At 46.4% G+C, this 16,324-nt stretch overlaps 1 protein-coding gene across 1 annotated transcript in view; it reads left to right on the top strand.

Annotated features, from left to right (window-relative positions):
• The window catches only part of LOC142254971 (low-density lipoprotein receptor-related protein 5-like), a 171,991-nt gene extending 159,776 nt beyond the window's left edge, over window positions 1-12,215 (top strand). Inside the window, exons 21-23 of the mRNA XM_075326377.1 lie at window positions 5,770-5,912; window positions 9,546-9,643; window positions 11,851-12,215. Of these exons, the coding sequence (XP_075182492.1) occupies window positions 5,770-5,912; window positions 9,546-9,643; window positions 11,851-12,112 (503 nt within the window). The 3' untranslated portion in view covers window positions 12,113-12,215. The remainder of the gene's footprint in view (window positions 1-5,769; window positions 5,913-9,545; window positions 9,644-11,850) is intronic.
• The last annotated feature ends 4,109 nt before the right edge of the window (window positions 12,216-16,324 follow it).

Raw genomic sequence — 16,324 nt, 5'->3', positions numbered from 1 at the left:
TGCTAGGGCTCTCTCAGCGGAGCTCACAGAGGATTCTTCATCTGGTCCCAGACCCCGTCCTCCTAAGAGGAGACGCAGGGCTCCCTCTCTTTCCTCGTCCCGCGGCTCTGATTCAAGAGCTGACTCGCAGGACGAGGAGGATGCCGTTACTGGGGGCTCGGAGGCTGCCTCCATGTGCCCCATTGATCTGTCCGAAAGTGACTCAGATGTTAGTGATTTGATTGCGTCCATTAATTCTGTACTGGACCTCAATCCGCCAGTATCAGAGGAGCAACCCTCTCTGGCAGAAAAGCACCAGTTTACCTTGCCTAAGAGAACAAGGAGTGTGTTCTTTAACCACTCCAGTTTTCATGCCACTGTGACCAAGCCTAGGGCCTGTCCTGACAAACGCTTCCCAAAGCGTGGTTCTGATGACCGTTTTCCCTTTCCACCAGAGGTGGTCAAGGAGTGGGCTCATTCACCAAAGGTAGACCCTCCGGTGTCTAGACTCTCAGCCCGGACAGTTGTATCAGTGGCTGATAGCACCTCACTGAAGGATTCCACTGACCGCCAGGTTGACCTTCTGGCCAAATCTGTATATGAGGCGGCAGGGGCCTCGTTCTCCCCATCTTTTCTAGCAGTGTGGGCTCTCAAGGCCATCTCTGCTTCTCTAGAGGAGATGCATTCCCTCACCAGGGACTCTATGCCCGAAATGGTTGCCTTAACTTCCCAGGCTTCAGCCTTTTCATCCTATGCCATGTCTGCCATGCTGGAGGCTTCTCACCGCACTGCGGTGGCTTCGGCTAATTCCCTCGCTATCCGCAGGATCTTGTGGCTTCGAGAGTGGAAGGCAGACGCTTCTTCAAAGAAGTACCTTGCTGGGCTCCCTTTTGCTGGGTCCAGGCTGTTCGGTGAACAACTGGATGAAATTATTAAGGAAGCTACTGGCGGGAAGAGTACTTCCATGCCACAAAGTAAAACCAGGAAACCTGTCCAGGGCAGGAACCAGTCGAGGTTTCATTCCTTTCGTTCCTCCAACTGGTTGTCCTCTAAGCCCTCGGCCTCGTCCACTAACTCAGCCAAGGACCAAAAACCCAACTGGCGCACGAAGCCGCGTCCTCAGAAGACCGCAGGAGCTGCTGCCACTAAGGCAGCCTCCTCTTGACTATCTGGCCGCGCCAGCAACGTCCTTGGTCGGTGGCAGGCTCTCCCACTTTGGCGACGTGTGGTTTCAACATGTCTCCGATCAGTGGGTGCGGGATATCATCTCCCACGGCTACAGGATAGAATTCTCTTCCAGCCCACCAAACAGATTTTTTCTGTCAACTCCCCCCTGCTCCAAGGCCGCCGCCTTCTCTCAGGCCGTGGCATCCTTGCAGGCCAACGGAGTAATTGTACCGGTTCCCGCCCGGGAACGGTTCAGAGGTTTCTACTCAAATCTCTTCCTAGTCTCCAAAAAGGACGGTTCCTTCCGGCCCATCCTGGATCTCAAGCTTCTCAACAAGCATGTTCAGGTGCGGCATTTTCGCATGGAGTCTCTGCGATCAGTCATTGCCTCAATGACCCAAGGAGATTTCCTGGCATCCATCGACATCAGAGATGCCTATCTGCATGTGCCAATTGCAGTTTCACACCAGCGTTGGCTACGTTTTGCAATCGGAGAGGAACATTTCCAATTCGTGGCTCTCCCCTTCGGGTTAGCCACGGCCCCTCGAGTATTCACAAAGGTCTTGGCAGCAGTGGTTGCGGTTCTGCACCTCCAGGGGTTGGCAGTGATTCCTTACCTGGACGACCTTCTAGTCAAGGCTTCATCCAGTGCAGACTGTCAGCGGAGTGTCTCGCTCACTCTCGCCACTCTAGTCCAATTCTGGTGGCTTGTCAATCTGCCCAAATCCACTCTGACTCCGACCCAGAAGCTCACGTACCTAGGGATGCAATTCGAGACTCTGCCGGCACTTGTGAAGCTGCCCTTAGTCAAACAGCAGTCCCTCCATCTGGCGGTGCGCTCTTTGTTGAGGCCCCGCCGTCATTCCATCAGGCACCTAATGCAGGTGCTGGGTCAGATGGTGGCGTCAATGGAAGCAGTTCCCTTTGCCCAGTTCCATCGGCGTCCTCTGCAGCTGGACATTCTCCGCTGTTGGGACAAGCGGACTTCCTCCTTGCACAGGTTAGTGGCTCTGTCGCCACAGACCAGGGGCTCCCTTCAGTGGTGGCTTCGGCCCCTCTCTCTGTCTCGGACGCTCCTTCCTGGCCCCGTCCTGGGAGATCCTCACCACGGATGCCAGTCTATCCGGCTGGGGAGCGGTATGTCTCCACCACAGAGCGCAGGGCACTTGGACTCCGTCCGAATCAGCCCTCTCGATCAATGTGCTGGAAATCAGAGCTGTGCTTCTAGCTCTCTTAGCCTTTCACCACCTGTTGGCGGGCAAGCACATCCGAGTCCAGTCAGACAACGCGACAGTGGTTGCCTACATCAATCACCAAGGCGGGATACGCAGCCGCCTGGCAATGTTGGAGGTTCAACGCATCCTTCAGTGGACGGAGGACTCCATGTCCACCATATCCGCAGTCCACATCCCAGGCGTGGAAAACTGGGAGGCGGATTATCTCAGCCGTCAAACCGTGGACGGTGGCGAGTGGTCCCTGCATCCGGCAGTGTTTCGGTCAATCTGCCGCAAGTGGGGCACTCCGGAAGTGGATCTAATGGCATCCCGGCACAACAACAAGGTTCCGGTTTACGTGGCTCGCTCCCACGATCCTCAGGCCTTTGCAGCGGACGCTCTGGTTCTAGATTGGTCCCAGTTTCGTCTGTCCTACGTGTTTCCCCCTCTAGCTCTCTTGCCCAGAGTCCTGCGCAAGATCAGAATGGAGGGCCGTCGGGTCATCCTCATTGCTCCGGACTGGCCCAGGCGAGCTTGGTACCCAGACCTGCTCCATCTGTCCGTAGAGGTGCCGTGGCATCTCCCGGACCGTCCAGACCTTCTCTCACAAGGTCCGTTTTTCCGCCAGAATTCTGCGGCTCTCAGATTGACGGCGTGGCTCTTGAGTCCTGGATCTTGACGACTTCTGGTATCCCTCCTGAAGTCATCTCCACTATGACTCGGGCTCGGAAGTCTTCCTCGGCCAAAATCTATCACAGGACCTGGAGAATTTTCCTGTCCTGGTGTCGCTCTTCCGGCCATGCTCCTTTGCCTTTTTCCTTGCCGACCATCCTGTCCTTTCTACAGTCCGGTCTGCAGCTAGGACTATCCCTCAATTCCCTCAAGGGACAGGTCTCGGCTCTGTCAGTGTTGTTCCAGCGGCGTATCGCCCGGCTGGCTCAGGTGCGCACCTTCATGCAGGGCGCGTCTCACATCATTCCGCCTTACCGGCGGCCCTTGGATCCCTGGGACCTCAATCTGGTCCTCACGGCCTTGCAGAAACCCCCCTTTGAGCCTCTTAGGGATGTTTCTTTGTCTCGTCTTTCACAGAAAGTGGTCTTTCTAGTGGCCATAACTTCCCTCAGGAGAGTCTCTGATTTGGCTGCGCTCTCTTCGGAGTCACCTTTTTTGGTTTTTCATCAAGACAAGGTGGTTCTCCGTCTGACTCCGGACTTTCTCCCTAAGGTGGTTTCTCCTTTCCACCTTAACCAGGACATTTCCCTGCCTTCCTTTTGTCCGGCTCCTGTTCATCGCTTTGAAAAAGCGTTGCATACTCTGGATCTGGTGCGGGCGCTCCGGATCTATGTGTCTCGCACCGCTGTTCTTAGGCGGTGCACCTCTTTTTGTGCTAACCACAGGTCGGCGTAAGGGCCTCTCGGCTTCTAAGCCGACCTTGGCTCGTTGGATTAGGTCGGCCATTTCCGATGCCTACCAGTGTACTCAGGTGCCTCCCCCGCCGGGGATCAAGGCACACTCGACCAGAGCTGTCTGTGCCTCTTGGGTTTTCAGGCACCAGGCTATGGCTCAGCAGGTCTGTCAAGCTGCCACTTGGACTAGTCTGCATACCTTTTCAAAGCACTACCAAGTGCATGCTCATGCTTCGGCAGATGCGAGCTTGGGCAGACGCATCCTTCATGCGGCTGTCGCCTATTTGTGAAGTTAGGTTCCGCCTACTTCCCAGTTTTCTGTTTATTCCCACCCATGGACTGCTTTGTGACGTCCCAATGTCTGGGTCTCCCATAGGAACGATAAAGAAAAAGAGAATTTTGTTTACTTACCGTAAATTCTTTTTCTTATATTTCCATATTGGGAGACCCAGCACCCTCCCTGTTGTCAGTTTCTTGTTCCGCATGTTATCACCGGCTGTTGTAGACAGAGGCTCCGGTTGTTCCGGTTCTTGCTCTATCTCTACTTGTGGGTGGCTATTCTCCTTCAGCTTTTGCACTAAACTGGCTAGATTTGGTTATCCAGGGGGTGTATATGCTCAGAGGGAGGAGCTACACTTTTTTAGTGTAGTACTTTGTGTGTCCTCCGGAGGCAGAAGCTATACACCCAATGTCTGGGTCTCCCAATACGGAACTATAAGAAAAAGAATTTACGGTAAGTAAATAAAATTCTCTTTTTTTTAGCTGCATGGACACTTCATTATTGAAGCGCGACTAGGGCTTATTTTCGGGGTAGGGCTTATATTTAAAGGGAACTTGTCACCAGATTTGGGGCCTATAAGCTGCGGCCACCATCAGTGGGCTCTTATATACAGCATTCTAAGATACTGTATATAAGAACCCAGGCCGCTGTGTAGAACCTTAAAACCACTTTATAATACCTAACGGTTGGTGCGGTGCAGACTGGTCGGATGGGTGTCTCCGTTCTCCGGTATCAGCGCCTCCTCTTTCGGACATCTTTGTCCCTCTTCTTCTGAAGCCTTGGTAAATGACGCGTCCTACGTCATCGACACTAGCCGGTATTGAGGTACTGCGCAGGCGCATGACCATACTCAGGGCAGATCAAAGTGTGCCTGCGCAGGACCTCAATGCGATGTGTCACTTACTGGGCTGCTTACTGTAGATTAATGATATGCCGTGAAATATGGATTTTATCATTGGAGAACTAGTAATCCTGCTGCCAGGTAGTCCTCCATATTCAGGAGCTCTGTGTAACCCCGCCCCCTCCTTTGATTGACAGCATTTTGTGTACACTGTGCATAGGTCGAAAACTGTCAATCAGTGGTGTGGACAGGAGCTCAGAAGTGGTAGATCTGCAGCAGAGAAAACAGCAATTTGAGTTATAACTATAACACCCCAGTAAGTGATAAATCATTGGATTCTTGAACGCTCATCATGCTGCTCTCAGATGGGGTAGTGAAGACTTAATGACAGGTTCATGCAGGGTGAGGAACGCTGCCTCTATGCATCTGTTACCATCACTTTATAAGAGGGGGAAATATATTTTAATGATTAAATGGCTTTCGGGAGTCCAGTGGGTGGTCCTTACCAGCTTTCTTCATAGACTCGCATATATAAGGAAGGCTCTTGTTCATGAAGTGGAAACGCCTACTGGACTCCTAAGCCCAAAGATGGAAGTCTGCATCCTTCAACAATAAATACAGATCTATTTGCTCATCTTCACCTGCTGCATCACATTCTGCCCATTAATCGGGCACTATGTTAAGGGAAACCTCATCCATTATTTTGTTTTGTTCGGGTGCCACACTGTCCTCCCAAATCTGCCTAGAAATGTTCAATATTGTTCTAGATAATAGGCTACCTGGGTGCACCGGTAACATCAATGTATCTCTATGTTGCCGAATATTGTTGTATGTGGTTATGGGAGACTGCTCTCTAATTTGTATGCTTTTGTTTGTGCTCAGGAATACCTTGTGGGAAGCAAATGATCAGCTCCATGAGTATAATAGGGGGCGGCAGTAGCGGAGCTCCACTCTATGACCGGAATCATGTGACCGGCGCGTCTTCCAGTAGCTCTTCAAGTACCAAGGCCACTCTCTACCCACAGGTAAGCAGACTGGAGAACCGAAAACACCGTAAGCCCAATGCAGAGGAAATAAATCTTACCTTCTGAAGGGTAGTAGTTTACAGGAGTGATGAGCGGGCACAACCATGCTCAGGTGCCTGGTACTCATTAAGGCCATGTGCCCACGGGAGCTTGCTCCTGCGGATTTTGCCGCGGAAAACCTGCGCATTTATGTGGATTTTCCAGATAAATCTGCAGGTTTCAGCATGGACAGACACTCCCCATGTTATCCTATGGGACATGGGGAGTGCTGTGTCCACGTTGCGGAATGTGCGGTTGCGGAATATACTGCGGATATCCCTCAGCCGTACATAACTGCATGTCAATTATTCCTGCGGAATTACCTGCCGAAATCCCCTGCTTTGGCCCATACTTACCTGCCTTGATAGCAGACACCCAGTCATTTTCCCTCGGTGCACAGGAGCAGGAAGGAGGAGGTGGGCGGGGCCTGCACGAGCTCCGGTCATGTGACAGCCGGAGCTATTTCAGGCCCACCCACCTTCTCCTTCACAGGGCAAACACGGCCAGAGCCTGAGAGAAGTGCTGCGTGATGGAGGTAAGTATGAACGCCCCGAGCACTCAGCACTTGTTCTGCATTGAGGATGCAGTGCCAAACCCATGGTACTGTATCCTCAATGCAGAATGACCGCAGCATATCCGCAGGACATTCCGCAAATAAACCGCAGCATGGAAACAGACAAAGTTGTGCTGCGGTTTTCTGGGAGATCCTGCGGACTGTCCTGCGGATATAACCGCAGGACACTTTCCCCCGTGGGCACATAGCCTAAGAGCAATTGGATGCTTGGACGGGCTCAACTACAATACCAGAGTATAATGGAAATTAATGGAGAACTCAAGTATTTTCCAGAAATTCCTCTGGAAAAAATGCTCGAGTTCCACATTGACTTCCATTATGCTCGGGACTAAAGTCGCGCTAACTGCTCTTAACAAATACCAAACACCCGAGCATGGTAGTGCCTGCTAATCACTAGTTACGAGTACTGAGCACCTGAGCATGGTAGTGCCCGCTCATCACTAGTTACTAGTACTGAGCAGCTGAGCATGGTAGTGCCCGCTCATCACTAGTTACAAGTACTGAGCATGGTAGTGCCTGCTCATCACTAGTTACTAGTACTGAGCACCCGAGCATGGTAGTGCCCGCTCATCACTAGTTACAAGTACCGAGCACCCGAGCATGGTAGTGCTCGCTCATCACTAGTTACAAGTACCGAGCACCCGAGCATGGTAGTGCCCGCTCATCACTAGTTACAAGTACTGAGCATGGTAGTGCCTGCTCATCACTAGTTACTAGTACTGAGCACCCGAGCATGGTAGTGCCCGCTCATCACTAGTTACAAGTACTAAGCACCCGAGCATGGTAATATAACGTGGTTTTTAACATGTGTTGTATATGATGTTGCCTAATTATTTATCTGTATGGTAATGAAGTTTTGAATTATTTTCCTGGATGTTTTATCTGCATAAACAGTGTATACACATGTACACTACCTGCTGTACAACTTGTCACTGAGCAGTATTTCTATGTCAGCTGCTTGAACGATTTAACACTTGGTGGTCTTTATGATATTGGCTGAAGAAGCCGTCCTGCTGCTCGGCGATGATATCAACACCATCTAAACATTGGAGCAGCCAATGAGACAGCTGGAGAATTCCAAGACAGTGTGATGGCTACAAAAAATACTGCAATATATATTATTCCTAGCTAGTGATGAGCGAGCAATCCCATTCTCCGGTGCACTGTACTCTATAACTAGTGATGAGAGAGCACTACCATGCTCGGGTGCTCAGTACTCGTAACTAGTGATGAGCGGGCACTACCATGCTCGGGTGCTCTGTACTCGTAACTAGTGATGAGCGAGCACTGCCATGCTCGGGTGCTCAGTACTGGTAACTAGTGATGAGCGGGCACTACCATGCTCGGGTGCTCAGTACTCGTAACTAGTGATGAGTGGGCACTACCATGCTCAGGTGCTCTGTACTTGTAACTAGTGATGAGCGGCCACTACCATGCTCGGGTGCTCAGTACTCGTAACTAGTGATGAGCGGGCACTACCATGCTCGGGTGCTCAGTACTCGTAACTAGTGATGAGCGGGCACTACCATGCTCGGGTGCTCAGTACTCGTGACTAGTCATGAGCGGGCACTACCATGCTTGGGTGCTCGGTACTTGTAACTAGTGATGAGAGAGCACTACCATGCTCGGGTGCTCAGTACTCGTAACTAGTGATGAGCGGCCACTACCATGCTCAGGTGCTCAGTACTCGTAACTAGTGATGAGCGGGCACTACCATGCTCGGGTGCTCAGTACTTGTAACTAGTGATGAGCGGGCACTACCATGCTCGGGTGCTCAGTACTCGTAACTAGTGATGAGCGGGCACTACCATTCTCGGGTGCTCAGTACTCGTGACTAGTCATGAGCGGGCACTACCATGCTTGGGTGCTCGGTACTTGTAACTAGTGATGAGAGAGCACTACCATGCTCAGGTGCTCTGTACTTGTAACTAGTGATGAGCGGCCACTACCATGCTCAGGTGCTCAGTACTTGTAACTAGTTATGAGCGGGCACTACCATGCTCGGGTGCTCAGTACTTGTAACTAGTGATGAGCGGGCACTACCATGCTCGGGTGCTCAGTACTCGTAACTAGTGATGAGCGGGCACTACCATTCTCGGGTGCTCAGTACTCGTGACTAGTCATGAGCGGGCACTACCATGCTTGGGTGCTCGGTACTTGTAACTAGTTATGAGCGGGCACTACCATGCTCGGGTGCTCAGTACTTGTAACTAGTGATGAGCGGGCACTACCATGCTCGGGTGCTCAGTACTCGTAACTAGTGATGAGCGGGCACTACCATTCTCGGGTGCTCAGTACTCGTGACTAGTCATGAGCGGGCACTACCATGCTTGGGTGCTCGGTACTTGTAACTAGTGATGAGCGGGCACTACCATGCTCGGGTGCTCAGTACTTGTAACTAGTGATGAGCGAGCACTACCATGCTCAGGTGCTCTGTACTTGTAACTAGTGATGAGCGGGCACTACCATGCTCGGGTGCTCAGTACTTGTAACTAGTGATGAGCGGGCACTACCATGCTCAGGACTCATAACAAGAAGTTGAACGCTCGGATTGACAACTTGAGTACCGAGTATAATACAAGTAAAGGAGGAATGCAACCATTTTTTCTGGGAACTCTTTCCTCATTGACTTCCATTATACTCGGGTACTAGAGTCGCGTCCATCCGAGCGTCCGACTGCTCGTTTTGAACCCCAAGCACCTGAGCATGGTAGTACCCGCTCATCACTATTCATAGCATAGGTGCTTGATAAACTGACATCACAATTCTTTTATATGGAAATGTTCCATTACTTGATCTATAAGGAATTAAAAATTTTCGAGATGAAAAATTTACCCTATATCATTGGTAAGAAATCTATGCCAAAACAAAAGGTCCAACTGTGACAATTGTGGAGTAATACATGGTCATTTCATATCATTGAAAGATATAGTGAGATGGACGGACATACAGAATCGCAATATTTCATTTTGGTTAATACGATCGTTAAACTATTAACAAGGATTTGCTTCTCATTGCAGATCTTAAACCCACCGCCATCTCCGGCTACGGATCGCTCCATGTACAATACTGAAGTGTTCTACTCTTCAAATAGTCCGTCCACCACCAGATCTTACAGGTAACCCCACAATTTACTTAAGACAACATCTGTACTAGTGTTGATGTGAAAAGCGACATGATTGAATGCACCATTTTCTGACTTTAGTGCACGGGCAGCTAAAATTTGGGCCAAGTCAAGGTACATGCCTCTTGTTGAATTGGAGGCATGGTTCTTCCAGATCAACCCTGGATCATAAAATCTGTTTTTCTCTCATTTTTTTTTCTTCTGAAATGTAGCAGCTTTTCCAGTAAAACATGGATGTTTGGGATGAGTGTTGTGGTTCTTTCCTGGTTCCCATTAAGTTTGCCTTTTTCCAGGAAGATCACCGGTGTCCTCCATGGGGATAGGTCCTGTATGGTCGTTCAGATCCATTTAAGTGATAGATATTTTTTTTCTCGGTTCATGCATCAAATTTTCAAGAATAAAAATAAAAGCACTTAATTTGTTCCTAATATTTTACAACTTACTAAAATATTTTTTGCAACTATTTAGATAGATAATACAATAATACAACGTTAATTTTTTATATTTCAGTGGCAAAAAAAAGTTACTACATATTCGTTTTACACCTGCTGAGGTTGTCCTACTTCATCTCCCTCTTATTTAGTGTCACATCTTCCAATTTCATGTTCTTGGTGTCACTGACATGATTAAGGAGGCTGGAAAACCAGCTCATTTCCTTAGATAAGGCAGCCCCTCTGGGAAAGGAGACTGGCTTATCTGACTCAGATTTTTTTCATATGTAGCACTGGTCGTGGTTGCACGTTGATATAAGAATCAAAGTCTCATTACATCATCAAGGAAAGTAGACAATCAACGGCACATACCATCCGATTTCCAGAAAACCAGATTCTTTTATTGGTTCCAAAGGTGCATATAAAAGGCAAGAGGAGAGCTGGGTGCGGGTCTCCTTAGGACGACGGCCGTTTCGTGCTATACAGCACTTCTACGGGCCTATAGGTGTGGACCCGTAGAAGTGCTGTATAGCACGAAACGGCCGTCGTCCTAAGGAGACCCGCACCCAGCTCTCCTCTTGCCTTTTATATGCACCTTTGGAACCAATAAAAGAATCTGGTTTTCTGGAAATCGGATGGTATGTGCCGTTGATTGTCTACTTTCCTTGATGTAATGAGACTTTGATTCTTATATCAACGTGCACCCACGACCAGTGCTACATATGAAAATAACCTGATCTGACCTCCTCCTTTCCGGCATTAATGCCCGGCGCAGTGTGATGGTGCAATGATTTTTCTTCTTATTGTGCTTTATCTGTCTCAGAATTGGAAGAATTAGACCTGGAGTGGGGGGCTGAAATTAGATTTAAACAATAAAAGAATATTGAGTTCCTAATCAACACATTTTTCTGCCATTGGACAACCCTTTGTGTAGTTTTACTATTTAGTTTTGGGTTTTGTTTGTTGTTTTTTTTCAGTAAAACAACTACAGATATCTATGGGCACTTTACCATCAGATTAATACTAGTGATGGATGGGCACTACCATGCTCTGGTGCTTGCAATGAGCAGTTGGACACTCTGATGGGCATGACTCGAGTTCTCCAGTTTAATAGAAGTCAATGGGAAACTCTAGTATTTTTCCAAAAGAGTTCTTGGAAAAATGGTAGTTTCCCATTGACTTCCATTATACCTAGGTCCTTGAGTTGCGCCCGTCCGAGTATTCAACTCTCCATTACGAGCACCTGAGCATGGTAGTGCCCACTCATCACTAATAAATAGCACTGTCGTCATCATAATGTGCGTCCATCCGTGCATCCATCTGCTTGTTAATGGAAGTGGTAGTGCTCGTTCATCACTAATAAATAACATTGTGATTATTTATTGGTTCTAAGAAAAGTGGAGCCTAAAAGGTCCTCCTACATGTTAGATGAAAGGCGGTTTATCCTGCCGATTTCTACAGGAGTGGCTGACTGTCTAATTTGCTTGGGGTCTCCTAAATCTCCTGACAGATGATGTTGGGGAAGAGAAGGAATTTTAATGGATGATGCTTTTCAGGGGGAATAAGAGAACACAAGAGAAATCTGACTGTGGCTTTCTTCTCCAGCCGGTAGGCCATGCACCCGCGCATGGGGCAGTCAGGAGAGGTAGCTGCTGGCCGAGGAGCTAGCTTGTTTGTGTGGCCAGTCTTTTGTTTTGTTGGCAGTGGTAGATGAAGAAAAATGATTTTTTACCTATTTAACCCAATGTTTTGCTTTTGTTTTGTTTTCAGGCCTTATCTCATACGAGGCATTGCTCCTCCAACAACACCATGCAGCACCGATGTCTGCGACAGCGACTACACTACAAGCAGATGGAAAGCCAACAAATATTACATAGATTTAAATTCAGATTCCGACCCGTACCCTCCTCCTCCAACTCCGAGGAGTCAGTACATGTCAGCCGAGGAGAGCTGCCCCCCGTCCCCCACAACAGAAAGAAGCTACTTCCACCTCTACCCACCTCCCCCCTCACCGTGTACAGACTCTTCATGACCCAAACTGAAGGATCCTGCCCCCTCCATATTGTAAATAATTTAAATATGAACGAAAGAACAAATATATAAATATATATATATTTTATGATTTTAAAGGATAATTTGGATTGATGTTTTTCTAAGAAAAAAAAGAAAAATATATTAAAAAAAAAAAAAATCAAATGTGAATATAAAGGGGAGGGGAGGGACTGTGAAAAATGTACAGCGGAAAAATATTTATATATATTTTTTTCTATTTAACTGCCATGTGCCATGTTTCTTATACGATCTACAAAATGATTTGTAGAAGACATGCATTTTCCTAACTGGTGCTAAACCGGGATAAAACGTCAGATGTTACAACCATGTTGTATCGGTAGCTGCATTGTGCATGAAAGGTGGTCTACCGGTGGTTCGGTTATGTCCAAGTGCCAGTGGTGGATTTTATGAGTCTAGGGGGCTGCAGTTGACAGATCCTTTTGTTTTTGTCTTCCTATTATTGAAGGGAGCCCTCAGTGAGCTCGTTCTAACAGATTCTCAGTTCACCCATTCCACAGTATGCAACACCGACTGTAGAAGTCAAATGGTGCAAAATATTTAATGAAACCCAATTCTCAAATGACTTTTTTAACAAGCCAATTTCCTAGCACATCCCCAAAGAGCAACCTTGAAAGTCAAACCCAGGAGTACTTGGTTCCTGTAATTTTTTTTTTTTTTTTTTTTTTTGGGAGGTCTAAAATTCATCCTAAATCCTTTGGGAGGTCTATAAATTATCCTAAATCCTTTGGGAGGTCTAAAATTCATCCTAAATCCTTTGGGAGGTCTAAAATTCATCCTAAATCCTTTGGGAGGGCTAACAATTATTCTAAATCCTTTGGGAGGTCTAGAAATTATCCTAAATCCTTTGGGAAGTCTAAAAATTATCCTAAATCCTTTGAGAGGTCTAAAAAGTATTCTAAATGCTTTGGAAGACCTAAAAATTATCCTAAATCCTTTGGGAGGTCTAAAATTCATCCTAAATCCTTTGGGAGGGCTATAAATTATCCTAAATCCTTTGAGAGGTCTAAAAAGTATTCTAAATGCTTTGGAAGACTTAAAAATTATCCTAAATCCTTTGGGAGGTCTAAAAATTATCCTAAATCCTTTGGGAGGTCTAAAATTCATCCTAAATCCTTTGGGAGGGCTATAAATTATCCTAAATCCTTTGAGAGGTCTAAAAAGTATTCTAAATGCTTTGGAAGACCTACAAATTATCCTAAACCCTTTGGGAGGTCTAAAATTCATTTTAAATCCCTTGGGAGGGCTAAAAATTATCCTAAATCCTTTGGGAGGTCTATAAATTATCCTAAATCCTTTGGGAGGTCTAGAAATTATCCTAAATCCTTTGGGAAGTCTAAAAATTATACTAAATCCTTTGAGAGGTCTAAAATTCATCCTAAATCCATTCAAAGGATTTAGGATAATTTTTAAAACTTTCAAAGGATGTAGGATAATTTTTAGACCTCTCAAAGGATTTAGGATAATTTTTAAAACTTTCAGAGGTCTAAATATTATCCTAAATCCTTTGGGAGGTCTAAAAATTATCCTAAATCCTTTGAGACGTCTAAAAATTATTCTAAATCCTTTGAAAGGTCTAAAAATTATTCTAAATCCTTTGAGAGGTCTAAAAATTATCCAACCATCACCAGTCAGAATTTATTCCCTATGCTGTGAATTTGCCATGAAAGTAAGTTCACCTCTGCCAACTATCACTGAACAAGAGAGTAAAATGCTTGTTAGTTGGAAAATATATTTAAAAAAAAAAGTATACTGATACGATTTTTAATTAATCGTGATTTAAAAAAAAAAAAAGTTTGTAGCTAAAGCTTTGATCTAAAACCTTGGATGCATAAAACGTCCAAACAGAAGCTGAACATACGCACTTATGTCTATACTTATTCATCGGTGGGGGACGGAGTTCAGGTAACCCATCAATGGGGCGAGATCCTGCTGGGCTGACCACTCTCCATCTTGACTCCCTATGGAAAAATGAAACCACAAACCAATAATTGAAGTGCCTTCAGATTTAGAGACGCACTCCTGGCGCATAATTATTTTAACAAGTATTATTTTGGGACCCTTCGCCAGGTATATGTCGAGAGATCACCGGGTCATTGACCGGCTTTCCACTGCCATTTCTTGTATTTCCGCATGAAGGCTCCTGAGCAAGTGCCTTGTGTAACATATTCAAGTATAGGAAGAGGACAATCTTGATCATTAAAGTAAATTTGAACCCTAACTTGTTACATTTTATAACCAAGGACACGTTTCAGGTTTTTTTTTTTATGCTTTTATGTGTTTTTTGTGCTTTAAATGGAGTGTGTCAGCAGGTTTTTGCTATGTAATCTGAGCACACCACAATATAGGGTCAGAGACCCTGGTTCCAGTGATGTGCAACTTACTTGGCTGCTTGCTGTCATTTTGATACAACCACTGTTTTCCCTGTTGCAGATTGAGCAGTTCTCAGAATGCTGAGCTCTGTATAACCCCACCCACACCACTCATTGGCAACTGTACACTGTATATTGTCAGAAAGCTGCTAATCAATGGTGGTGGCGGAGTTAGAGAACAGGAGGACTAGGAGACACGAGTTACCTAGTCCTGTAGTGATAATCTCCTGCTGATAAAACACTATTTTATTGAAATGGCAACATACAGCCCAGTAAGTGACAACACTGGAATCAGGGTCTCTGGCCCTATACTATGGTTTACATAGGAAAAACCTGCTAACACTCACTTTAAGAAATACCTTGAAATTTAAAAAAAAAAAGCCACAGCTAGCGCAAAAATACAAATTAATATAAAACTCCACAAACATGCATTATGCAAAGAAGAGAGGAATATTTACTAGTCTGATACCAGCTTTGGACTCTACCAGGAAAGGGCAAAATGATTTACAGGACTCTGGTCCAGCTGTCATGATGGTAGTCCACGGGCAGATCCCTGTACGAACCCCCTACTTGCTGGCCCCTTCTGTGCCGATTCTGGTTAGTAGGTCCATTGTGACGAAACATGCGTTGCGCTACAAGAATGATGTTGCGCTGGATCTACTGAATTGCAAGAAGGAAGGGCTTTACAGGGCTCGGGTCTGATGACCACAGACTAACCCACATCACTGCTGGACTAAGAGATTCAATCTTTTTGCTCATTTCTAGACTCGACAAAAATTCCCCACTTTATGTGGTGACTCGATAATACGGGAAGGAAACCTTACTATAATATAAATCAAGTTTTACAGCCTGATTTTTATTTTATTTTTTTTTTTAATTTTTGTTGTTGGTATTTTATTCTAGAGGTTGCCCAGACATTGCTGACATCGTCTAGTGAAATACCATCATTGTCAACTGGGGTCCAACTGTTGTGATCTGACTATTATTAGAACGGCCTGACAGTTGCGCTGGGATAGTTGTGCCCAATGTCATCTTTATTAGTTATTGCCATCAGCAAAGGTCACAATAGTCAGTCCACTACCTGTCTGACGTAGATATGCCACTATAATGACTTAGTTTATAAATCGATAGTGCACATAAAACTAAGCGCTTTGTAATACATCTGATCAGAGAATTTTGCGTCTTTTTTTTTTTTTTCTTCTCCTGGACTGATTTAATTAGTTTTCAAAATCCTCAAATCCCTGGTAAAAATCTGTCTTCAGTGAAGACTTTCCCATTACTGAGATAGGAGGTGGCGGTTGTTATTGATGAGATTCCAAGGAGAGGGGAGGGAGGAGCTAAGGGCAGAGCCCTGCCCCCTCTACACAGATGACAGTTGCTGCCAATGAGATTCTATGTAGATAGAAGCAATGGGGGGGTGGGCTTTGCCTCTATCTACATAGAATCTCATTGGCAGCAACTGTCATCTATGTAGATAGAAGCAATGGGGGGGCGGGCTCTGCCTCTATCTCCTCCCTTCCCTCTCCATAGGAGATTGCAGGTGCTACCAATGAGATTCTATTTAGAGGTGAGGGAGGAACTAGAGACAATAGCACGCCGCCTACTAGCTGAATAGAATCTCATTGGCAGCAATGGTTATGTAGAGGAAGAGGGAGGAAAGGGTGGGGCTCTGGTTCTAGCTCCTCCCTTCCCTATCCATAGGAGATTGAAGTTGCTATTATTGAGATTCTATGGAGATGGGAGGGACGAGCTAGAGGCAGTGACTGCCCCTCCTATCTATATAGCTGACTATTGCTGCCAAT

The sequence above is a fragment of the Anomaloglossus baeobatrachus genome, chromosome 10 (genome assembly GCF_048569485.1).
Source record: "Anomaloglossus baeobatrachus isolate aAnoBae1 chromosome 10, aAnoBae1.hap1, whole genome shotgun sequence".
Taxonomy (NCBI): Eukaryota; Metazoa; Chordata; class Amphibia; order Anura; family Aromobatidae; genus Anomaloglossus; species Anomaloglossus baeobatrachus.
This window is presented reverse-complemented; position numbering and strand designations above follow the sequence as displayed.